Here is a 24303-nt window from a genome sequence, read left to right as displayed (position 1 = left end):
AAAGGAATTAAATTCATCAGGCATTTAAGAACTCTTTTTTCCTGTTATTTGATTTTTTAAAAGAAAATATGTAAATAAAACACATAAGGGAAAAAATGTTTTCCAGGATTTCAGAACTCATTACGTAATTCTATCCTCCCAATGAAATTGTGTTTTCATTGCTATGAGAAAAGACCCAAGAAAACCACTACATAGATGTATGTCTACAATGTATTACACCTAAAGGAATATTTTTCTAATTGTAAGGCTAGTCTCCTTAGGCAGGATTAGGCATGTGGGCATTTGGGGAGATAAATGAAGAGGAGAAATGAAAGGATGGTTGAACTGTTTTCTCTTTCTGCTTTTGATTTTTAATGAACAAACCGTGAGAAAGAACACTTAAATAATGAAAGCTTACTTTCATATTTTTCATAATTTACCTTAAAAATTCATTATAAATTGAACTATGGAAGAAGCCAAATATAAACATTTACAAGGATTAATCAAGTTATATTTTGAGACTACTGAACAACCTCAATACATCTGAAATAACATCAACAGTTTATGTATTCTTATTTTCAAGAAAAGGAGAATCATAAATGTTAAATGTTTCCTAAAGATTTATCAATGATAAAAGGTGCCAGTTTCAGAATAGATAGAACAATACCTGAGAATTTTGTCTTGCCACAAAATTTTCACCTGTCTTCAAATGTTCATTCCCTGGTCTAGTGTCTATTTCAGCCACATCTCCTGCCGTGTCTCCTCCAAGGCTGGTTTTGATCTAGTGCCAGTTTTGGGTGCTGCCTTCACTTCTGTGAACCTATCACTGTGCTCTGCTTGTTCTAAACAATTACGGTTAACTGTAGCCATACTTATTTATAGAAGATGCTGTATGGTACTAACACTGATAGTTTAAATATATGATATCTCTTGATTTCCAGATCTACTTTTTTTTTTCCCCAACACGTTTTCCTTACCAAAAATCACAAAAAAAGCTGGTTTTCATAAAATCATGCACTGATTTGCATCTATTCTAAATGCTTATTTCCCTGCCTCCCCCCTCACCACCAAAAAAGGTTTAGATTCCTTCCCTAGCTTAAAAGTTTAGATTGGGAACTCAGTATAAAAAGTTTTCTGCAGTGTGGAAGAGTAGAATTTAGTATAAAATGGATACATTTAGATTCGTTATGAAAAGAGATTTAGAAATGCCTAAGTATCCCAAAGAGCTCATTGTCCAATGCAGACAAAAAAAACCACAGCTCTTTGCTTGGAAAACCTTAATAGTGGTTTCCCTTGCAGGCCCTTTCACAAATGTTTTATCCACTTGAATATGCTGTTTTAAGATAATTTTCTGAAAATAACTGCTGTGATAGCTCATAAAAGCCACAGTGCTATCTGATGTATTAATTGGATCTTTTTATGCTTTAAGAAGCTGCATATGTTATTTCTTCAATTACTTGTTACAGCTCATGTTCTAATTTCTAGATCACAAAAGGCTTACTATAAGTATCCTAACCAAATGTTTCACTGTTTTGCTTCAAAGACCACACAAGTAGAAAAAATTGATGCAATCTTGTAAAATACAGTAGCAATAGTTTATGTAACCCCTACATCATGCATAGTCATTCTTTGATTGCTTCAAGTTAGTGGGCTAGAGAGTGACTAGGCTTCTGCAAATAACTTTAAGGGTACCTGACTAGATTGCTCAATTTTCACATTCAAATTTGCTTCTGTCTGTTCAGATAATGCCATGTCTTTTGGGTTCACCTGCCACTAATCTTTAATCTCTCTCTGTTTTTTAGACCAAGTCTCTTTCTGGTGCCTAGGCTGCAGTGCAGTGGTGCAATCATGGCTCACTGCAGCCTTGACCTCCTGGGCTCGGGTGATCCTCCTGCCTTAGCCTCCCACGTAGCTGGGATCACAGGCACATACCACCACACCTAGCTAATTTTTAAAAAACGATTTGTAGGGATGAGGTCTCCCTATGTTGCCCAGGCTGGTCTCTTAACTCTTAGGCTCAAGTGATCCTCTTGCCTTGGCCTCCCAAACTGCTGGGAATACATGCATGAGCCATTGTGCCCAGCCTACTGTTTGTTTAATCTTGCCTAAAAATGGCAATGAGATATTTTATTATATACTCTTAAAACACTGTAGAAACTCTTAGCTGCCATAATCAAGAAAAGTAAGTGTGGGGGATGGGGGGGCAGGAAAGCTGATTAATACACAGAATCGTTAAGAAAAATTACATGTCAACTTTAACGTAACAAAACACTTGTATATAGCTATATTTTAAAGTTAGACGAAGACCTACTTTTTATGTGTCTGTTGGCTGGGGTTCCATATTGTATTTCTTACATAAACCACACCCATGATGACCTACAGCAGAGGTTGGCAAACCTTTTCTGTCAAGGGCCAGATAATATTTTAGACTTTGTGGACCTGTGATATAGTCTCTGTTGCAAGCAGTCAACTGTGCTGTTGAAGCACAAAGGCAACCACAGACAATTTGTAAACAAATGGGCATGGCTATCGCTCCACTAAAACTTTTATTCACAGAAACAGGCAACAGGCCCTAGTTTGCTGAACCCTCATCTATAATTCTGATTGCTTTAGAATGGAGCAAGAAAGATATTAAGAACACTTATAATGCAATTTGAGTACAGAATCCTTTTAGACTTACATGATTTTCTCCCTTAACCTTTTTCAGTTGTTTTCACCAATATCTAATTCACAATCCCTATTTTTTGAGTGATCTGCCTTTGGCTTTCATAGAAAGAGCAACTTTCTCCTTCATGTCAGTTTATGAAACATTAAAATGCAGAAATACAATAACTGGTATAAACAGGTTTGGGGACAGAATCAACTCTTGGTAAGCAGACAATTAACCGATGGGAGCAATATTCATAGGCCTACCAGAATGCAGCCTACTAGTCAAAAGTATGCAGCAGCTGTGGACATCAGTCAGTATATTTTCCACAGAAAATGAAGACCATCTCTAATCTGGTGAGTTGGGTAAATGAAAGTTTAAGAGAGCTTCTGCTGTAGTATACTTCTGTAAAAAAATCCAAAAAACTAAAACTATGATTATAGTTGAATGTTTTCACATAACATAACATGAAAAATAACATATAGAGTTTATTTTAAAACTGAGAAATCTGATACTCTGATTTGGGATCCCTTTTTACAGATACTTTAGATGTCTATCACATAATATGAACTCTACTAAGTTTTAGAATTAAAACCCATCAATTTATAAAATATTCACAGTAAATGACAAAAAAAGGATAAATGCAAAGTAACAACAGAGAACAGTCTAAATGATAAGAACTTGATGAAATTGCCAAAGTAAAACTATTTTTTCATCCCCAAATCTGATCCATGACCATGGGACAGGGCGATCTCTTTACCAGGATTGTAATCTTATCATGGATAAAAACTGTCTCTTAAATCTACAAAACCAAAGTTATTGCTATTTAAGCAGCTTAAAATACCACACTATTACTTATGGTTTACCAAATAATCAAGTCTATACCTCTAGATTGAAGGAGGTCAACTTCTTTCAGTGTACAGTCAACATTTATCTGGAGTTGTCTGTTCATGCTTCTCAATCTTGTCATTTCCTCAGGCTAGTAAGAAAGGACCCAAAATAGCAATTGTGGGAAAGTCATTATCAAGCCCAACATTTAAGAACTGCGTTTCATGTTAATTGTAATGATTGGGTATTACCAAGAATATGGCCTTAGTCCATAAGAGGGCATGTTTAAGAAGTCCTATGTGTATGTTTTTAAAGGAATAGTCAGGTAAAATGGGGACATCAAAATGGCCACATATAAACAAAATCTGCATATAAAGTGGCGAGCTGCAACAGTGGACTGTGTTCTACCATACAAGATACTACCATTTTAATCACAGAGCACTGAGAATATTTTGTTTCTATGTTTTCATGGTAAGGGAAAATGTAAGAATCAACCTTTTAAATGAGTCATGTCCATGATCTTAGTCTTGTCCAGCCTGGTAAAAATTACAACAGTATGGTGTTTACCAGAATTCTCTCATTCCTTCTTCTTAACAATCTTTTAAGGTAGGTACTAATACTGTGCCCAATTTGTAGATGAGGAAACCGAGGCACAGAGAGGTTATATACTTCTCTTAAAGTTATAAAGCTAGTAATTGGTAGAGCCAGGATTTATATAAAAGACTCCTATATAAATTCATATATAAATATTTTTGTCATCTTTTTTTCTAGATTGAAGGAGGCAATTACTCTAGTGCACGAAAACTTCAGAAACAACTGAATTCCATTTTTTCCCCAACTTTGTTTTCTTCTGCCTCCACCTCTTCAGGCCAGCCCACTCATTAGGCCTTTCAGGGGCACATATGAGGCACTGAAATGTGAAGAGAGTCCTAATCTTCCATTCAATAAAGCTTTTTGGAAGCCTTTACTTCCCATGCCATTCTTATTTTATACATACATGTGTATATATGTGTATATATATATATATATATACACACATATGTACACGTGTATATGTGTATATATATACACATGTGTACATGTATGTACAGTAAAAAAGTCAAAGTTTAGAATCTAGAGGCTGAAATACTGAAGCTTTCAGCACAGCCCAGTTATTAATGACTAGGGTGATTTTAACTATAACATATAAAGTGAAAAATTAAGTATCTGCTACTCTAGGAAGGCAGAACAAAATCCTATTCTGTTAAAAACATGTACTTTGCTGAACGCTAAATATGTTAATATGCCAGTGAAAGAAAAATGAGCAGAAAGGATATCTTAATTCATATGATGTTAGGAGGTATCATCAGAATAACTGAGAATGCCCATTAAATAAGCAGGTATCAAAGTTTAAAATAAGTGATAAAAGGCAGAATATAATAGCTACAATTCCACAGAATGCTAGAGGAACAAAAAAAGTCATTCAGAAATATTTATTATGGACTGCCTTTTCTAATTCCTATGGGCTAAAACTATGTGACATTAATGTGTAAAATGCTTTGTGCTTTGCCTATCAAGCAATATTCAAATAGTTTAAAATACATACTTGAACATTTAAATTAAAGATAATGTATTTAGTTAAGGGCTCCAGACAGTGATGCTGTCTTCCTAGGAACACATGGAAGAACCTATCAGGAAAGTCAAGCACCTGAAAAGGATGATCTTTTCCATAGGTTTTAGGGAGTTGAGGACAAGAGAGATGTTTCAGCCACAGTGGCCCTAAACAGTGAAGCGGCCACCACACATTTGCTCATAACAAAAAACATACTCTCATCAGGCCGGGCGCAATGGCTCACTCCTATAATCCCAGCACTTTGGGAGGCCGAGGCAGGTGGATCACTCGAGGTCAGGAGTTTGAGATCAGCCTGGCCAACATGGCGAAACCGTCTCTACCAAAAATACAAAAATTAGCTGGGCGTGGTGGCGCATGCCTGTAGTCCCAGCTACTCGGGAGGCTGAGGCAGGAGAATTGATTGCACCTGGGAGGTGGAGGTTGCAGTGAGCCCAGATTGCACCACTGCACTCCAGCCTGAGCAACAGAGCGAGACTCAGAAACAACAAAAAGTACTCTCATCAACAGGCTCATTTCCAAAGATAGTAGAAGCACTCGATCTTACTAAGGGTTTATCAGTAAGATTCCTATGTCCTTTTTCATGTAGCTTCTGATTAAACTGAGGGGGGAAAAAAGCAGTTTCTGAGAAATTACCACCATTTGTCAAAAGTAGTTTTTGTGGAGAAGGAATTTCAAAATTGGGTATGTATAATTCAAAGTTGTCTGTAAGATAACAGGATGTTTGTAGCTAACATTTCAAAATAAAAAACGGTAAGCTTTTTTTCCAAAGCTGGCATAGACCAGCGTCAGAGACCACTGATGTTCTTTTGTGGCTTGGCCTCAGTTATGCCTCTGGGACTCAAAGCTGTGGGACAGTCCAAAAACCTAATCAGAACAGGAAGAATGGGGGGAAATAACTTGAGGGAGGGGGCAACTGGCAGCTTTCTGCATATTAAAATCTTATCTTTCAAGGTAAAACTTACATTTCCCCCTTCTCCTTGAAACTGTTTCATCTATAAACTTTATAGGCAAAAAGCTAACATTTCTATCTCAATACTTTGAAAGTACTTATATTTTCTCTCACACACAAATACATATAGACTCACAGATATACCTATCTCATTTCACATGCAGATCTAAGAGATGGCATCTTCATCAGCATTTAATACAATGCTTTGCAAATAACAGATTAAGGGAAATGACACCATCATGCATCTTACATGTACTTCTGCTCTCCTTAGAAAAAGATTATTTCACTGCTACTCTAAGTTTCTACAACTCCCCCTACCCCATAGCTGGTCACAAATGTGCACTGCAGTATCATTAGGCAAGCAGCTTTCTAATCAATTTTGTATACACTGCCTGATAAGCATTTGTTTGAAAACTTGAAGGTAGCAATGTGTGCTTTAGTAGCAAAAACATCAGTTCTCTACTGGGTATTCCTATACACAAGTGGGACAATGATAAGGCTAGCCATCTACTGATTACCTACTTCATGCCAGGCTTATTACATACACTGTCTCTTTATCTTGACAATTACTATAATGTACCTGCTATAATTCTCTTTTACAGATAGGGAAAATCAGATGCAGAGAAGTCAGATATAGCCAGTGAGCACTTGAGCAATTCTGACTCCAAAGCCTATGTGGGCTCTCTTTCCACTATGTCATGGTTCTTCAAATGAGCCTTGATGAGCAAAATGGGCATTCTGACTAAATGATTTATTTCTTGATTAATTTCTTACATAAGAATAATCTTATATATGTTCCTCAAGTTCAAAGGAAGTCAAAGTACAAAATGCTTTAGATTTGTGTGTCTAAACCTCAAGCAAATTTTTCTAGTATTTTGCAACCAACACTTTTATAAGAACACTTACTATTTGTTGGGCATTGTGTAAACTGCTTCACATAAATTACCTCATATAATCCTAATAAAAATCCCGTAAGATGGGTACTATACCACACATTTTATAGATAACAAGCATAGAGAAAGTTACTTATCCAAGGATACATGAATGACACAAATAGAAGTAGGATTCAAACTGGCACCTGACTTGAAAGCCTACTCACTGTCTCAACCACCACGTACAACTGTCCCTCTGCCGTGTACTACAATTGTCCTCCATTTTACTCTAGGCTTGGCAACACATGGGAAACACACTTAAATGTCTTATCTCTCAGATGTTAGCACCCACATGAACTACCAATTTCTCAGTCTGGGGGATGGCTACATGGGGGTTCATTATACTATTTTATGTATCTTTGAAATTATAATAAAACTTTAAATTACAGCCCAGGGCAGCAGTTTCACCAACTTCTCTTTTTCCTTTCTCAAGAAGATAGACTGGGGACCAGGTGCAGTGGCTCATGCCTGTAATCCCAGCACTTTGGGAGGCCGAGGCGGGCAGATCACAAAGTCAGGAGTTCAAGACTAGCCTGGCCAACATGGTGAAGCCCCGTCTCTACTAAAGATACAAAAAATTAGCCAGGCGTGGTGGCGCACACCTGTAATCCCAGCTACTCGGGAGGCTGAAGCAGGAGAATCACTTGAACCTGGGAGGTGGAGGTTGCAGTGAGCCGAGATTGTACCACTGCACTCCAGCCTGGGTGACAGGGTGAGACACTCTGTCTCAAAAAAAAAAAAAGAAAAGAAAAAAAGATACGTCAATAAGAGCTCTGATATAAAATCTGGGGCTTTTTATTTTTTAAAGTACTAACCTATGCTACATTAGACAGTTCTCCACTTCCAATGAAAAACAACAACAAAAAAAAACCCAGTATTTTATTTAGCAGGGATTATCACACAGCAAGTAGTTGCTAAATAAAATGTATATGATTAAAGAAAATTGGCCGGGTGCGGTGGCTCAAGCCTGTAATCCCAGCAGTTTGGGAGGCCGAGACGGGCGGATCACGAGGTCAGGAGATCGAGACCATCCTGGCTAACACGGTGAAACCCCATCTCTACTAAAAAATACAAAAAAAAAAAACCCCAAAAAACTAGCCGGGCGAGGTGGCGGTGGCCTGTAGTCCCAGCTACTCGGGAGGCTGAGGCAGGAGAATGGCGTGAACCCAGGAGGCGGAGCTTGCAGTGAGCTGAGATCTGGCCACTGCACTCCAGCCTGGGCAACAGAGCAAGACTCCGTCTCAAAAAAAAAAAAAAAAAAAAGAAAGAAAATTACTATGCTAAGAAAATTCGTTTATGCTCTACAGGTACCTAAAGGTTTCCAAAGTATTCAATCACCATAGGTGGATTCCCATATGGGTTATGTTCTTCAATATCTTCCACAATCAGAGGATTCAATTAAGATTTCAAATGGAGAAAATGAGGCAGAAATTTGATTTGTAGTAACATCACCTTTCCATTAAAGATGGCTCTGTTATTTTTCCATTGCTTTAAGTAGTTAAAATCTTCCTCCTCACTTCTAATATTGACTATACTGAGGACTATAGACGATATTACAAAAAAGTCATTAAATTAGTGAATATGACTATTTCTCAAGACTCTCTTTCTCAAAAACTCCCACTTGTTCCCTGTTACCAGCAGAATAAAGTTCAAGCACCTCGACCTAGCATTCAAGGTCAAAGCCCCACTTACCCTCTGTTAACTCTTCAGAAATCTCATGCTTATGCCAGGGAATTGTAGTCACTGTCTCCTAAAAGTCACTCTCCATCTTGACTTCAAGCCTTCATTACCTTATTATTGTTCTTTTCTAAAATGCCTTCCCCTTTTCTCTCTGCCTATTGTTTAGGGCAGTGGTTCCTCACTCTTTTTTTCCTTCAATATAATAATCTTATGAAAATCTGATGAAAGCTATAGACCCACTTCCCGTATTAGACACACTTATGAAACTCTGCATATAATTTCAGAGAATTCACAGATCCCCTTTGAAGCCAAGAACCTCAAGTAGAAACTTCTCTATGAGGGAGTGGCTGCAGACATGCTGACTGCAAGAGCCCTGACATATGCCCACTTCTCTAAACCTGTAAACTCAGAGATTGCCCTAAGTTTAGAGAGGGTAGGAAAATGAGGAAAGGCTTCATGGAAAAAGTAGAGGTTAAGTTGAGCCTTGAAGAACAGAACAGACAAGATTTACACGTGCAGAGCTTTTTAGACGGGCATTCCAGCAGGAGGATAATGTAAGAGCAGAGAAGTGCATTGAATCTGCACAGAAACGAGTTGATGTATGAATTCTCTCATTACCCATGAACATATAGAGCACTTACCACACTGTATTATAATTATCTGTTGATGTATCTATTTTTCCCACTGGTAGGTATGTACTAAGCATCTAGCATAGTATCACATTTCATAAACTATATGCACAAAACTGCTAAATGTTGAAAGGTAAAATGATAGGTTGGATCATAGCTTGTGAAGTCACAAGATTTTAAACATGTTTCAAAATTATCAGTTGCTTGGGATCGTTAGAACTCATATACATTAACCAACATGTTAAAAATATATTATCTGAATCTTTTCATTAGAGCAGTTCCCTTTAAGACTGCTATCAATCAATACTGTTACCTCAGTTTCTACAATTATTTATACTTAACAAAACTGCTCTGCCTTAAAATATTCTACAGTCAACACTTCCCCAAAACTCATATTGATCTATTCTAAATCATCTGAACTAATGTACTTATAAAAATAATTTTAAATGTTTAAAAATATATATATATCATACGCTTAGAATAATAAATGAATACACAAAGAATAATTCATCAAATTTTTGGTCAGTGTGCACTTTTCTATTTTGACAGAAAGCAATTTACAAATAAATGAGATGCTATACCTTGATTATTATCATCAGTGTTTGAAAATACTGATGAGCCTATGGAATTTGCATACATGAATTATTTTGACAAGAACTACTAAAGGCAAAAGTCCTTCATCTATTGTTTTAAAAAAACAGCAACAACAACAACAACAAAAAACCCAGAACTCTGTCAGGAATAAAACCTAAAGAAAAATAAATGACCTGATAGCCAATATCCTGACCCACCTATTAACACATCTAACAGTTCACTTACCGTAGGGATCGCAGTGGTGCAGCTGACTCTTCTGAGCCGTCTCTGCATCAGGTCATGCTCCATACCGTTAACTTCAGACTTCAACCGCTCTAGCTCCTCTTTCTCAAGTTTCAATTGCTTTGCTAACCTCTCCATCCTTGCTCGTTGATGTAACAGCAAGGCTACAGCATTATAGATAACGTCATTGCAGAGAACAACACTGAACAAGTGACTGGAAAATTTCGATATGTATTACTAATGTATAAAAGACTCATTCAACTTGGGGGTTGGCATTTACTCTCATGTCTTTATAATGCTATGCTGCCTCCATATCTGCTTCAATTTAGCTCTCTGAATGCTACCAAAGTAACATCACCTGAACATCCCTCTTGTTCTATTGTCCTAAGATTCTCTTTATACTTGTGTGTGTTTTGAACAGGCTGACTACCAGGCATACTTAATCATTACTTCCCTTCTTATATACTGAAAGAAAACTAAATTCTCAGGTATCTTGAAACAATCTGAATAGACGTTTTAAAAACTCTATATCTAATTTAGGTCTACTATTAGCTAATCCAATAATTCCACTTCTTATATATTATTTATATGTAAATATCATTATGCCCTCTGGGCCATCCTCTTTAGAAAAGATTCAAATTCTTTCATTTGATGAACTTTACTCCATTTTCCATGAATCTCTTTTTTCCTACTCTGTAGTTTGTACTTTTGACAATTTCCATTTCACTTGTATTTTTTGCTCTATGAATATTCTTTCTAAACTAAGCCTTATTAGGCCTACAATTTCATGTTTTAAAACAAAGTCTATAGATGACTCTGAAGCACTAACTTCATTCTTTTTGTTTGTTTCAGACAGTCTCCCTCTGTTGCCCAGGCTGGAGTGCAGTGGCGTGATCTCGGCTCACTGCAACCTCTGCCTCCTGGCTTCAAGTGATTCTCCTGCCTTAGCCTCCCGAGTAGCTGGGATTACAGGCGTGCGCTACCACACTTTAGCAGAGGTGGGGTTTCTCCATGTTGGCCAGGCTGATCTCAAACTTCTGACCTCAGGTGATCCACCCGCCTCAGCCTCCCAAAGTGCTGGGATTATAGACGTGAGCCACCACACCCGACCACTAACTTTATTCTTAATAGCAATGCTACTGCCCAACATTTAATACTAAACATTTAATTAAAACTAAACAGCTAATATATTTGAATGGGAGATTGCTGCCTCATCACAGAAATGAAATTTCATAAAAGGGTTAAAGTTTACCTTGTGTGTAGGCATAGTCATCTGATCCAGAACTAGAACTCCTCTGATATTTATGGCTTCCCTTTTCTCCCCCAGAGCCTGGTATCACTGAAATGGGCTGAATAGGTTCTGGTGCTGCAGAGCGCTCTTCTTGGTCCACTAAATTTAAAAGATTTTCAGTCGTTGCTCGGCCTACGGTAATTTTAAAAACTGTAGTTGGGTTTGGTATCACTCGAGGAGATGGTGATGGAGTACACGAAGGTCCAGTTGGCTGTGTGTATGTAATATACACAGGATTAACACTAAACGGAGGTTTTGGTTGACTAGATATCCCTCTTGAAGGAGAACTTGAAGGTGGCGTGGTGGCTGTGTATAGTGAGTGTTGATTCCGTGGAGATGGTTGATTACTGATGGGTGAAGGACTCCTATTAATTGCTGTCCCAGGTCTTTGAGAAGGTTCAACTGTAATTTCTATCTTCTTCATGGAACCTTTGGATAAACTAGATGCTGTGTATGGAAGATAGGCTACTGAATGGCTTCCCTGTTTCTGATAGCTAGGAGGTCCTTGTTGATATGGATGGGGTGGAGTAGTTGAAGGACTAGGTGGCATAAAGATGTGGCCCAACTGGGAAGGTTGCACTTGATGCTGTGGAGAGCTGAAGGGTGAAGGACATTGAGAAGGAGGTGGTGAATGGTAAGCAGACTGAGGGATCTGCTGCTGTTTGGGAGAATACTGAGAAGGTTGATAGTTCTGTTGGTGTGGATAAACAGGTAAAGGACGCTGGCTATAGTGAGGCACTGGGCCCTGTGGTGAGGACTGCCACGGTGTATTCTGAGGAGTTTGTCTTCCTGATGAACTCTGAGATGTCTGTCTAATATAAATAGAACCAGGAGATCCATAGAGATTGCTTGGAATTTGTGGAAGAATTTGTAAAGCTCTTGGTACAGTCTGTCCAGAAGGGAGGTTCTGGGATACTGTAACAGTAATTGGATTTGTACTATACCGAGGTATGTGCATGTATGAAGGAGGTGGCGGTGGTGGTGAAGGCCCTTGCATAGCAGACGGATTCATTCCTGTTTGCATGGAAGATGGCTGTTGAGGTGGCTGTGAAGGAGGAGTAGCTGCACTTCTGTTCTGTTCATTCATAAAAAATGGATTGTAGTTGGGAGTAGCAGCAACAACAGCTGGAGCTGAGTGTGGTTCTTGAACTAAACATATCAGCTGTTTACCTGCTGCATGCTGTGGATCAATATGTCCATCACTTGAGCTATGTACCAGTGTTCGACCACCATTAAGTTGGGCTCCATCTCCTGGGTGATAGCTACTAGGAGAATGGACACCCAGGTTAATATGTAAAAGGCGATTTCTATTCATCCTATTGTCATCTGGACTATGGTACTCCATATATAAGTATTTGCTACTCTCCTGGGAAAGGGCTCGGCAACAGGCTTCAAGATTGTTGTTATTCTAGGGGAGAAAAATGGTAAAAGTAACATTGGCAACATTAACAAATTCTAATAGTGAAAGTCAGGCTTTGCCAGAGAGTTATGCAAATACTACTGTCACAGAATAAATAGAGAGCAGTATCTTAACCACAAAAAGCTTCATGGTCATCTATCCTGAAAAGGAGATACCAAACGATCCATATTACTTTACAAACATTTAGCTCACATTACTAGTACTACCACTACTGCTACTGCTACAGAAATGTAAAGTACCTACTAATGAACACTGTGACTCAACCCCAAGTTTTCTGACTCCAAATCCAGGACTCATTTTATACTTGTTGCATCTCAACAAATTAAAATGTTGGGCTTATCTCGGATTCACCACAATTGCTGCAATATAAGTATAAGTAATATCCATGATTAATATTTAAATCGATAAAAAACATAAAAATAACCATGCTTTAGTTTTTAAAAGGCACTAAAACCACAAAAGGAGAAAAAGAATTACAATAAAATTCCTCAAGAGTTAAAACAATAAAAATTCTAAAGCAGCCCTCATTTTTCTTTTACCTAAATTTATCCTTGAATAACTTCAACTGTCTGAACCATTATATAAGATTTAAGCAAAATGAATAAGTATTAAAAAAATCCATAACTTAAACTATGGCTCCATGACTTTGCCCGAGTTAGGGTAATTTAATTAAAAACCTGGTGTCGACTGCCTTAATTAAATTCATTCATACCCTCACAGTCTCAAAAGTTTTTACCCGCTGAAAGGTGTCTTGGTATACTTTCAAAATCACTGAAAGATGTGAATTGTTTAGTTCTACACACTCACAAAGAAGGTAATAGCAAACTGACACTTTAGAAGTTCCAACTGACAGTAATCAGACTAATAAAAGGTTCCCTCTTTGTAAAATTTTAATATATCAAAAAGCAGTTTTCTATTGAAATACAGAATTCCAAACTATTTTACTAGTGTAAGACACATATTATCCACTGCTTTTGAAGTAATCCATAAAAGTTTCCCAATTATTGTGACTTTCTCTGTAGTTCATAAATATACACAGAGATATGCACATGCATAGATATTACTATATATTTTAGGAAAAATGTTTTATATAAAAACGAAAGGAAATAATTCACTTCTGCTGAGAACCAAATGAAGTTAAACCTAAAACAGGACCCATAATGTTGTAATTTTAGAGTTGGGAGAACTCCTATTAGAGTTCATCTGCTCCAATGCAACTCACATTTACAGATGAGGAAAGAGATGCCTGGGAAGTTACATTGCTTGACAATAGGCACTTAACTAGTTAACTGGAAAGTCAATTCTAGATTCTTACTCTCCTGAGTCCCAGTGCTCTTTCCACATGGTAATTTCAAGGGAAAGGATGTTTGGCCAAAAGGACATTATTAAACTAGAGCTTTAGGAAGTTTAAAAAAAAGTCAAGCAAATCTTTGCAAAATGAATTCTTAGAAATTTAATGAATTGGCTTTATTAAAACTCTATAGATCATTTTTAACCTTTTCTTTATATAAAGTTTTTGATACTAAAATTCAAATACTTTAAAAAATGAGATCATGCATGTAAAACATTAACATCCTACCCAGATGATAGTAACAAATAGTAATTATTATCAATATAGAAAATTTAAAATTCAAATACTTTTAAAAATACTTTGAGTCACAGAAAGATGTATTAATTGAAGAAGAAAATCATTACAACTCAAAGATCTGAATTATTTTTACCTTGCTTGAAAATCGTATTGAGCAAGGAAGGGAAGATATTAAAAGCAAATTTGGAGCCAAAGGATTCAAACTGATTGGCAACTAGAATGTGTCACTGACAGACATCTGAAGGAAAAAAAATATGGAAGGTGAAATAAAGTATTCTATTTTTTTTTTTTTAATAGACCTATGGATTGGGGAAAACAAAAACTGGAGAGTTTTCTTTTAAACATAAGGTAGTCATGGATACTTTACCATCTGATATTTTTATTATTAATAACCCTGAAATTCCATGTTCTGTACGCTGAGTTAGATAGCCTATGTAGTATTGTCACAAAAAGTATCCAAATTCAAAATGATATAAAGTTGGAATTGTCAGCATGTCTATAGTGACAAGTTGAGTAAATTTTCCTATGAAGAAAATTTAAAAACCACAAAACCAAGATATTAAAGTATTATTATTACAGAAGTATTTTAAAAAGAAAACTACCAGAATAGATTATAATAAGGATAAAAAATGTATCAAACAGTAAACATGAAGAAGAAATCAAAATCATTTCAGAGGTAAGAATTTTTAAGACATATAATAAACACTTTTGAAAGGAATGAGGCAAAAAAGCATCATATTCCTAAAAAGTGATCCTAAATTGAGGATGATACCCCTGAGTGAGGCTCTAAGGCTTGCGCATTAAATGCAAACTACTGAGCCTCATACATTTTAATGTGAAAAACAGTTTTCCAGAGCCAGTAGGTGGTAAATCTCCATACAATATATTTTATTAATCCCAAAGGAAGAAAAAAGTGGAAGACTTAGGACAGTGTAATTATCAACAAATGTTCACTGAGCTGAATGTAAAGTTCTATTCCTTCAGTTTAGTTAAATGGTCATGAGAAATGCAGGTAATAAAGGGCTAAATGAAATAAAACAAGGTCAGGGCTAGGTGGGGCCCTAAGATAGGTGAGGAAGGTGATTGCTAGGAAGTGGTTTAAACTAAAAGCTTCACCCTTACTTGGTTTCACTCTGGTGGGAAGTATCTTTGCTCTACCAGAAACCAAAATGGGGCTAAAGTAAAGAGCTGAGATTCAGGCTGGGAATGTGTGTGAGAAAAAGCAAAGGCAAGCTGTAACACAAAAACCATAAGCCCAAAGCTCTAGACTAGTAAAGGGCTTGCAAACAAAGGAAGCACCTCTGTTACCATCATTGTTCTGTGAGTCTCTATTTATAATTAACCACACCTGTATATAGGTTTAGGTTATATCCTGAGCTGCTCACACTGCCATAAGGTAGAGTTTGAACATGAGTACTGACTGTGTGTGAGGAAGACCAGTGAGCATGGTAGAAGTAGTGCTGCCCACAGTTAAGCAAATAGGTAAGTTCCATAACTCAAAACACTACGATCCTGTGAAGGATGACATAAAACACAACAAGGGGACAGTGGGACAGGGGAAGTGGTAGGCCTACTTCTCTGTTGTCCCCTGAGTGGGAAAGACACATTCTATCTTAGAGATGAGAGATTCAATGTAAGACACATAGCAAGACAAAGGTAATGTGAGTGAAAGTGGGCTTACATTTAAAGTGGGCTTACATTTAAAATTAGATATCAGTAAGGATTTAGCATTAGAAAAACAAGGAGTGGATTATCTACAGACTTAAAAAAAAAAAGACTCAAAAGTGTATAGTCTAAGAAGTTAAAACGATAAATTTGAGATTCAAAATTCAACTCTAAGGACTGAGGGACTGATAGTACAACCCAAAATCTTCAAAAAGTGAAACATAAGGAGAATCTGTTTTTCTTGTTGCTACCTGCTTTTACTCTCCAATCTGTGGTTCTCAATGGTGGGAGATTTTGCCTCCCATGAGACATCTGGCAATGTCTAAAGACATTTTCAGTTGTCACAACTGCGGGGAAGCTATTGGTATTTACTGGGTAGAGGCCTCGGATGCCTAGAATGTTTAGTAATTCTACAATGCACAAGGCAGACTCCCACAACAGAGAATTATCCAGGATAGATTGTCAACAGTGCCAAGTTTGAGGGGAAATCCTGCTCTAAATGTTCCCCCCGACCACACATACACACACACACAAAGAAAACATAACTGGGTTCTAATTACATCACACATCACCAGCTCTAATAGGAAAAACTAAAACTTAATATCATTATCACTGGTAGGTAACTTACCTGTAACATGCACTGAGACACCACGCCCTCTGGAATTTCAGGGAAACGTTGTCGAAGATCATGGAGAACCTGAATATCAAGCTGTGGGCTGCTTTGCGCCATGCCAGAGCAAATGGTGGCCAAGTTTCTCTTAGGAAATGGATGTTAACTGGCTTTCCAAAAGTGATGATCTTCTAGCACCACAGTCATTTTCTATTTAAAAAAGAAAAAAAAAAAGTATGGTTAAGTCTAGTTACATATTTCACTTTATTCCTATTGATCCTGTACAACTCAGTAGTGGTGGCATCTCCTCTAAGGAGGCTTCCACTGACCCTCCCCGTCTTAGTCCTGCTGCCTTGCCTCTCCCCTCCATGATGCTGCCAAAGCAGGCTTTGCTTACCCTCACAGGAACACTAAACACACTATACTGAAACCATCTATGCACCTAAAGCTGTCACCTATTTAAAAAAAAAACAAAAAAACCTGAAGCCCCACCTGGAATATAGCTCATTATTACAGACAGTGAGGATGTACTCAAGAAGTGATGGGAACATATAAGGACCTGGAAGTCAACTTGAAGAGGTGCACTCACTGGCCACATTTGCAACAATTTGAATACCAAAATAATAGAAGACAGTAATGAGTTATAAACCTGTAGAAAAGAGGGAGCCGTGCATCCGTATCAATGAAGATAGCTAAATACATACATACAAAAATAGGGGAGAAGGGAAGTCCCTGCTTACAGTAAAATCCAATCGGTAAACATGCAGGAGTGCTGGAGCTGGAAAAATCATTTTGCAGTCATCATAGTATAGAGACTGCTTCAAGCAAGTATCATCAATGGATGCTAAATCTAGGGGAAAATCTGCACAAAGAGTAGGAAGTACACACAGTTTTATAATTGTGTACCCAAAGCTTATTAGTTGCAAAGGGGAAAAATTTAATTATACAGTGGACAAATTGAACAACATCTTGACTGGGTGATCAAAATGAACATCACCAATGAGGGCCAGATGGACTGCATAGGCCTCCAGATGTGACACCATGAGAAGAACACATCATTTTATAGTATTATAGTCAGGAATGCAAAACCTGAAACTAATCATGAGGAAATAGAACATTTCTCATTTTCGGTTTTTCTATAAAAAAGGGTGGGGGGAGGAAATGTCATTTTAAGACAAAGGTTTGAAAAATGTCCCAGGTTAAAAAAGAGAGAGCCATGACAACTAAATCTTTTACCTGATCCTAGATTGGATCCTATACTAAAAGGGAAAACTGTTATAAAATAAATGAGTGGATCTATTAACCGAAGTGAAATGTTGACGGTAGATCAGAAGTATTCTGTATCAATAAATGTACTGAATTTCCTGTTTACTGAATTGATAACTGTGCTGTGGTTACATAAGAGAATATTCCTATTTTTAGGTATTAGACAATGAAGCATTCAGTGGTAAAGGGCATGCAACTTACTCCCAAATAGTTCAGAAAAAAAAATATGTACGTGTGTGTACATACAAACGTGTACATGCACACATACCTGTGTGCACAGACAACTATAAAGCAAACAGGAAAATGTTAATAGGTGAATTTGGGTAAAGGGTATACAGTGTTCTTTCTCCTATTTTTATTCTCATAATTCCTGTCAGTTTAAAATTATTTCCAAATAAAAAGTAAAAATGAAAACAAAAACCAGCTAACCAAACAAAAGCCTGTAGCTCTACTCAAGGTCTGTGCCTTGTTCACCACTATATTTCCAGAGCCCAACCCCATATCTACTCAAGTATTGTTAAATGATGAATCAATTTCACTATACTAAATCAATCTACCTAATAAGATAGATTTGGATAAAACAATATTCATACTCAAAAATATATAGACAAGCCTTTTAGATGAATCTTGTCCCCCCATCTCCTGCCATCCCCCACCCAGCAAATATCGAGGGAGTGGAGTCACCTATATAGGGTAACTTGTGAACGCTTAGGGAAAAAAATTGGTTTAGGCTACTAAATCAATGGGTATATTTTTCCAGTTTGTCCCTGTTGAAAATCCCAAATCTGAAATACTAAGAGATTCTACCAGATTAACAATCCAGGATTTAAAATGTTTCAAAGTCCTTAGTGTTAATTTAACTTTTTTCTGAATGGGGTTTGAATTATCTATCTTCCATTTTCACAGTAAAGCAATTTCTAATTTCCACTGGCCAAAGGAGCCCTAGCTAGATGTATAATCTTACCAAGTCACTGAGGCTCTAAGGCAGCGTTGTCCAGTAAAAATATGTGAGTCATATGTATAATTAGAAATGTTCTAGTGGCCAACTTAAACAGGTGAAATTAATTGTAACATTTAACCTATGTCAAAAATATTGTTTTAAATGTAACCTACATAAAATCATTGTTATTTTATATATATATTTCAAATGATATCTTTGAAATCCAGTGTATATTTTATACTTACAGCACATCTTAATTCACACTGGTCCCATTTCCAGTGCTCAGTAGCCACCTGTAGTTAGTGGCTACTTTACTGGACAGTGCAGCTCTAAGGCTTTAGGATCTTCATTTAAATAATAGGCAACAACCTAGAACTCTTAGATTCCTTAATTCAGCATCTCCTTTTAGGGTATACAATCAAGTAGGCACACGGCCTAGCACAGGCTAGGTGTTCAATAAATATTTATTAGGAGAAATGGGGAGAAAAAAGGAATTCACTGAATTTAATGGTAGGGATGACCTTAACTCATCAAATCTGCTTGTATTTACAGAAATAACAGTTTTCCTAACAGGAAGTGATCCCAATATTTGAGGTGCTAAACTACATTCAGAACAGTTCATGGCTATTTAATCAAACCTTCAATAAAGAGCTTCTGAAGCAGCCAAAGGCCTAACTCCAGCTTTCCCAGTGGCTCCCAAAAACGGTTTTATTCATTTCCCAACCTTACTTACAAGCCTTTAAAATACAAGGGCAATACCATTGTCTTTTTTATGAGATAGAAGAAAAGGCAAGAAGGATCAAAACAAGGACAGACAGGCTTCACGTGTCAAAAGCATAGGCTCCATATACTTCAGAGATCTTGAGAGCGGCCAGCTCTCACCTAGCTTTGTCAGAGCCTTCAGAAACCTCAGATGCTACTGAATCCAAGGTTACCATTATTTTTATCACTATTATTAGCTACCATTTATTGGTACCTCAAAGGTAGTTATGATTATCTCCATTTTACAAATAAGAAAATGAACTCAAAGAATGAACATACGGCAGAATCATGACTCAAATCCATGCCTGCCTTCTCCAAAGTCTGTGTTCTTTCTACTGTGTCACTAGTAGGTATCAGAGCATTTCTAATTATGAGTGCCTTTCTCTGACTGGCTAAGGAGCAAACCCTCATTAAGTTTATCATTCAAATAGGGAGCTAAAGGTGTGTGGTGAGGTGGACGACTGAGAGGGAAGGAAAAAATTCTTGTACAAATAAGTTAGCTGTTTAAACACACAAGAAGAAAATGCCTTTTGAAAAAATGGTTATAAATACTTGCCTTTGAAAAAACATGTGAAAGCATCTTTCAAATGGAAGCCAACAGCTTACAAAAATGGCTACCATCTGAAAAGATGATTAATAGACTGACTTTTCACAACAAATAGGAATCTAAACTGGTAAACACATATCCTCCCTTAAGGGATTATGTATGTAATCTTAATAGTGGTTAGCACTCTGCCCTGTACAAACATTCACTCACATAAGCACTAATTGACATGAATAATCATTTAGTATTTCACTGTAATATATAACACTCAAACTTAATTTTTTGATAACTATATCATGTTAAAATACTTTAAAAAAGCAATTTCCATTTTGCTCACTGGGAGGCTTTCTGTTTACAAATAGAAAATATTCCAGCCAATAAATTAAGTCAGTGATACAGTTTAGATGTTTGTCCCCTCCAAATCTCATGTTGAAATGTGATTCCCAACATTGGAGGTGGGGCCTGATGGGAGGTGACTGGATGATAGGGGCAGATCCCTTGTGAATGGTTTAGCACCATCCTAGGTGAGTCCTTGTTCCATTCACTCAAGATCTGATTGTTTAAAACTCTAGGACCTCTCCCCCACCCGCCTTGCTCCCGCTCTCGCCATGTTACATGCCTGCTCTTGCTTCACCATCTGCCATGATTGTTAAGCTTCCTGAGGCTCTCACCAGAAGCTGGGCAGATATTGGTGCCATGCTTATGCAGCCTGTAGAATCCTGAACCAATTAAACCTCTTTTCTTTAGAAATGACCCTACCTTGGGTGTTTCTTTACAGTGATGTAAGAATGGCCTAATATAGTCAGTTTCCTTTAAAAACACAAAGTTTTACAGTAAAGTATTACACTGTACTTTTATATTTAATCCAATAGAAAACACTGTCATATAGTGTCATATTATAGATGTGGCTACCATGCAGATCAAAGCATATAATCTATTCTTGTCCATATATATCAATGTAGGCAACAACTACTAAGCAAAATACACATTGAGTTTGTTTCTTAACATTATAATGGGCTTAATACAATAAGCGCTGAATGATGATTTGTCACTTTAAAACCAGACAGAGGACTCAAGCAGTATCTAAACTGTACAGGCTAGGCTCAGGCATGACCAAACTCCTGGGATACCCTTGAAACACTCCCACTAAAGTCCAGATGGCCACAGCTGTGGATTGTGGAGCTGTGTAGGCGGTAACCCTAGATCAAGAAAGAAGAAATACTAAAGACATAAACCCTATGATCATCACACAGTTCAGGGGCCACATGAACCAAGAGATTCTGCAGAGTTTTAAGCCTTTAATGCATGTCAGCTTTGTGAGGATTTTTTTCTGAAAGGCAAGACACACTATGGGGCCCAGATGCTATGCTTAGCAGTGGAATCAGAGGCTTCCTTCAGTGGTGCAGCTACCTCCCTAATTCAAGACTGCTGGTAACACAAGGCACAGTGGTTTCTGTTCCTGAAAAAGCAGTTGCTAGGATGTCTCCCAACAGAATTGCTTCTCCCAATCAGAGAGGAAGCTCCCCCAGAGCTCTGCTCTAATGCCACAATTCCCCACACTCTAGAAAATGATGTCGACATCTAGTGCTTTGTTTCCACAGTTTTTTTCTGAGCTCAGCAAACAAACAGGGTGGTGCCATTATGGCCCAGAGTGTTTTACCTCTGTCAGAATTTTAGGTCACTTCCTAAAACAGTTGTATCAGAGGTAGTAAAACCAATGGTCTGTGCAATGAATTCAGCCCACAGATTTGCCTGGTTTGGCCGCCGCAGTGTTGTTTTAAGTTGAGCTACATTTAAAACTGGGAGACTGGCCTGGTGCGGTGGCTCAAGCTTGTAATCCCAGCACTTTGGGAGGCCGAGACGGGCAGATCACAAGGTCAGGAGATCGAGACCATCCTGGCTAACACGGTGAAACCCCGTCTCTACTAAAAAAATACAAAACAAACTAGCTGGGCAAGGTGGCGGGCACCTGTAGTCCCAGCTACTCGGGAGGCTGAGGCAGGAGAATGGCGTAAACCCGGGAGGCGGAGCTTGCAGTGAGCTGATATCTGGCCACTGCACTCCAGCCTGGGCAACAGAGCGAGACTCCATCTCAAAAAAAAAAAAAAAAGCTGGGAGATTTCACATAAAAATTTACATATCTAGCTTTTCTCTGAAAAATCACATGATCTAGCAACTGCAGGCAACAACTGGCTGAAGCTAAGGTACCACTCCCCTTTTAGAAAGGACAGTTTGCCTAGTTCCTATACTCCCTAGCTGGTCCCAAGCACTGCAGCCTGGCCTTGCTTCACCCATCTAGGTATCTCCTGGGTTTGTGACACCCAAAATGTGTTCTGCAGAAAGGTTTAAAGATACAACGGTAAGTATCAGTGTACTCTAGTGTGTCTCAACGGCATACTATTGATGCAATAATTTGGGGCACAAGAATTCCTTGTCATGCAAGACTATTCCAGGCAATGAAAGGTATTTAGCATCCTGGCCCCTCCCATAAAATCTCAGTAGCACCCCCAAGTGGCCTCTAGAGAGGCAATACTTTCTTGGGCTGACAGCCACTGCTAGCATATTAAGGTAATGAGGTGAGTGAGCATTTCCCAGGTTTGAAGAAAAGTTAGCCTTGTCTTGAGAGGAATTTTAGGATTGCAAAATAAAAGAATCATTAATTTTTCTGGTTGGTCTGGCCCAGTAATAATTGTTGAACAAAACACAGTATGTATATGAGTATAAAGCTTTCAAGCTTTCACCCATTTTTTTGCTGCTTTGGAGGTTTTGATTTTAGATCACATTTATTGAGCCGTATCTGTGTACCAAGTACTGTGCTAAGTGCTTTACCTCATTTAATCCCCAAAATACTTCCATGAGAGGTAATATTATCATCCACATTTTACAAATAAGTAAACTTGAAGTTCAGAGAGGGCAAATAAATTGCCTGTGGTTACACAGTCAGCCAGTAGCAAAACTAAGATACAAATTTAAGGTTATGCTCTTAACCATTATTCTTCCGTACTACTGGCTACCTGGTAAGACTCTGATGATGTCATAACTCTTAACAACAGTTTAAACCAAACCTTGCTTTTAAAACAGAAGTTTTTATACTAGAGTGTGAATTATTCAAGTTAAACAGTAATAAAAAGTGGCTAATATTGAGGCATAACAAATGATATTTTACTGGCAGAGATAAGAGTTCCATTTTTCAAGATTTTTAATGCATACATGTAAAGGTGCTACCAAATAACAAGGGAGAGAGGAATACGATAGTTATTATTTCCCCTAAATTAGGCCTTCTAAATAATTTATGAAACAGTCATCCTATAGGATTTTTATTACAATAGAAACCATTTTGAAATAGTCACATATTCACTGCATCTATCTCATATTCTGTTATAGTCTCAAGAGATATACTATAAGACTGAAATATTTATATTAAAATAATCCTCAAAAACATTTTCAATTTAAATATGGCCTCCAGAAACAATATATTCATATTTAATTTAAACTTAACAGCCCCCACAAAGAATGTTTGTTAGCTGCCACATTAAACTTATACACAAGAATATTTATAAATATGCATAAATATATAGAGACTACATACGCAGAAATTTCAGCTGAGAGGACACAGAGGCAACAATACCCCAGGAGTAATGAGCACACCCAGAATCCAGATCTTGATTTCTAATTGCATTCTCTCTTTAATAAAGGGAACCAAGGCCCTGTGGAGAAATGGATGATTCTAAAACTGGGGCAGGGAATATATAGGATGAGCCTGGAGCATCTTGTAGTACCAGAAAGTAAGAAAGTACTAAAAAATCAAAATCCCATGATGATGAGGGCATGTCAAAATGACACAGGAGCCAACTGAAGGCGCTCCCAATGGTCAAAGCTGGAAAATTTTGAACACCAAAATAAAGTAGTATTGTATTATAACCCAACGTATAAAATAAATAGCCATGAGCCCATGCTGATATAAAGAAATGACTGAATAAATGAATGAATGATAAATAAATGAGGGTTGGGGGGAGCCTCCCACGCAGAAATCCCAAACAATTTACATAGATAATTCACCTCAAGGAGGTGGAGCATAACCTCCCCCCTCTTCAGTGTGGACTGCACACAGTGACTGCTTTCCAAAGAGCACAATACAGGAAAGA

At 37.6% G+C, this 24303-nt stretch overlaps 1 protein-coding gene across 12 annotated transcripts in view; it reads right to left on the bottom strand.

Annotated features, from left to right (window-relative positions):
- LOC105490353 (TGF-beta activated kinase 1 (MAP3K7) binding protein 3) overlaps positions 1 to 24303 on the bottom strand; it is a 67630-nt gene that overhangs the window by 21468 nt on the left and 21859 nt on the right. For 8 of the 12 annotated variants that reach the window (XM_071088825.1, XM_011755869.2, XM_071088824.1 and 5 more), the window contains 4 exons: positions 16665 to 16856; positions 11325 to 12771; positions 10076 to 10236; positions 3512 to 3605 (listed from right to left, as the gene is read on the bottom strand). In XM_071088825.1, coding sequence (XP_070944926.1) covers positions 3512 to 3605; positions 10076 to 10236; positions 11325 to 12771; positions 16665 to 16766 — 1804 coding nt within the window. In that variant the 5' untranslated portion in view covers positions 16767 to 16856. Of the gene's footprint in view, positions 1 to 2; positions 3032 to 3511; positions 3606 to 10075; positions 10237 to 11324; positions 12772 to 13026; positions 13143 to 16664; positions 16857 to 23747; positions 23866 to 24303 lie in introns of those variants that run through there. The other 4 variants (XM_071088823.1, XM_011755872.3, XM_011755864.2 and 1 more) reach the window with 4 other exon arrangements.

Source organism: Macaca nemestrina, chromosome X (assembly GCF_043159975.1).
Source record: "Macaca nemestrina isolate mMacNem1 chromosome X, mMacNem.hap1, whole genome shotgun sequence".
In the NCBI taxonomy this organism is placed as follows: domain Eukaryota; kingdom Metazoa; phylum Chordata; class Mammalia; order Primates; family Cercopithecidae; genus Macaca; species Macaca nemestrina.
The sequence above is the reverse complement of the archived record's forward strand: the minus strand, read 5'-3'. Positions and strand labels throughout refer to the sequence as shown.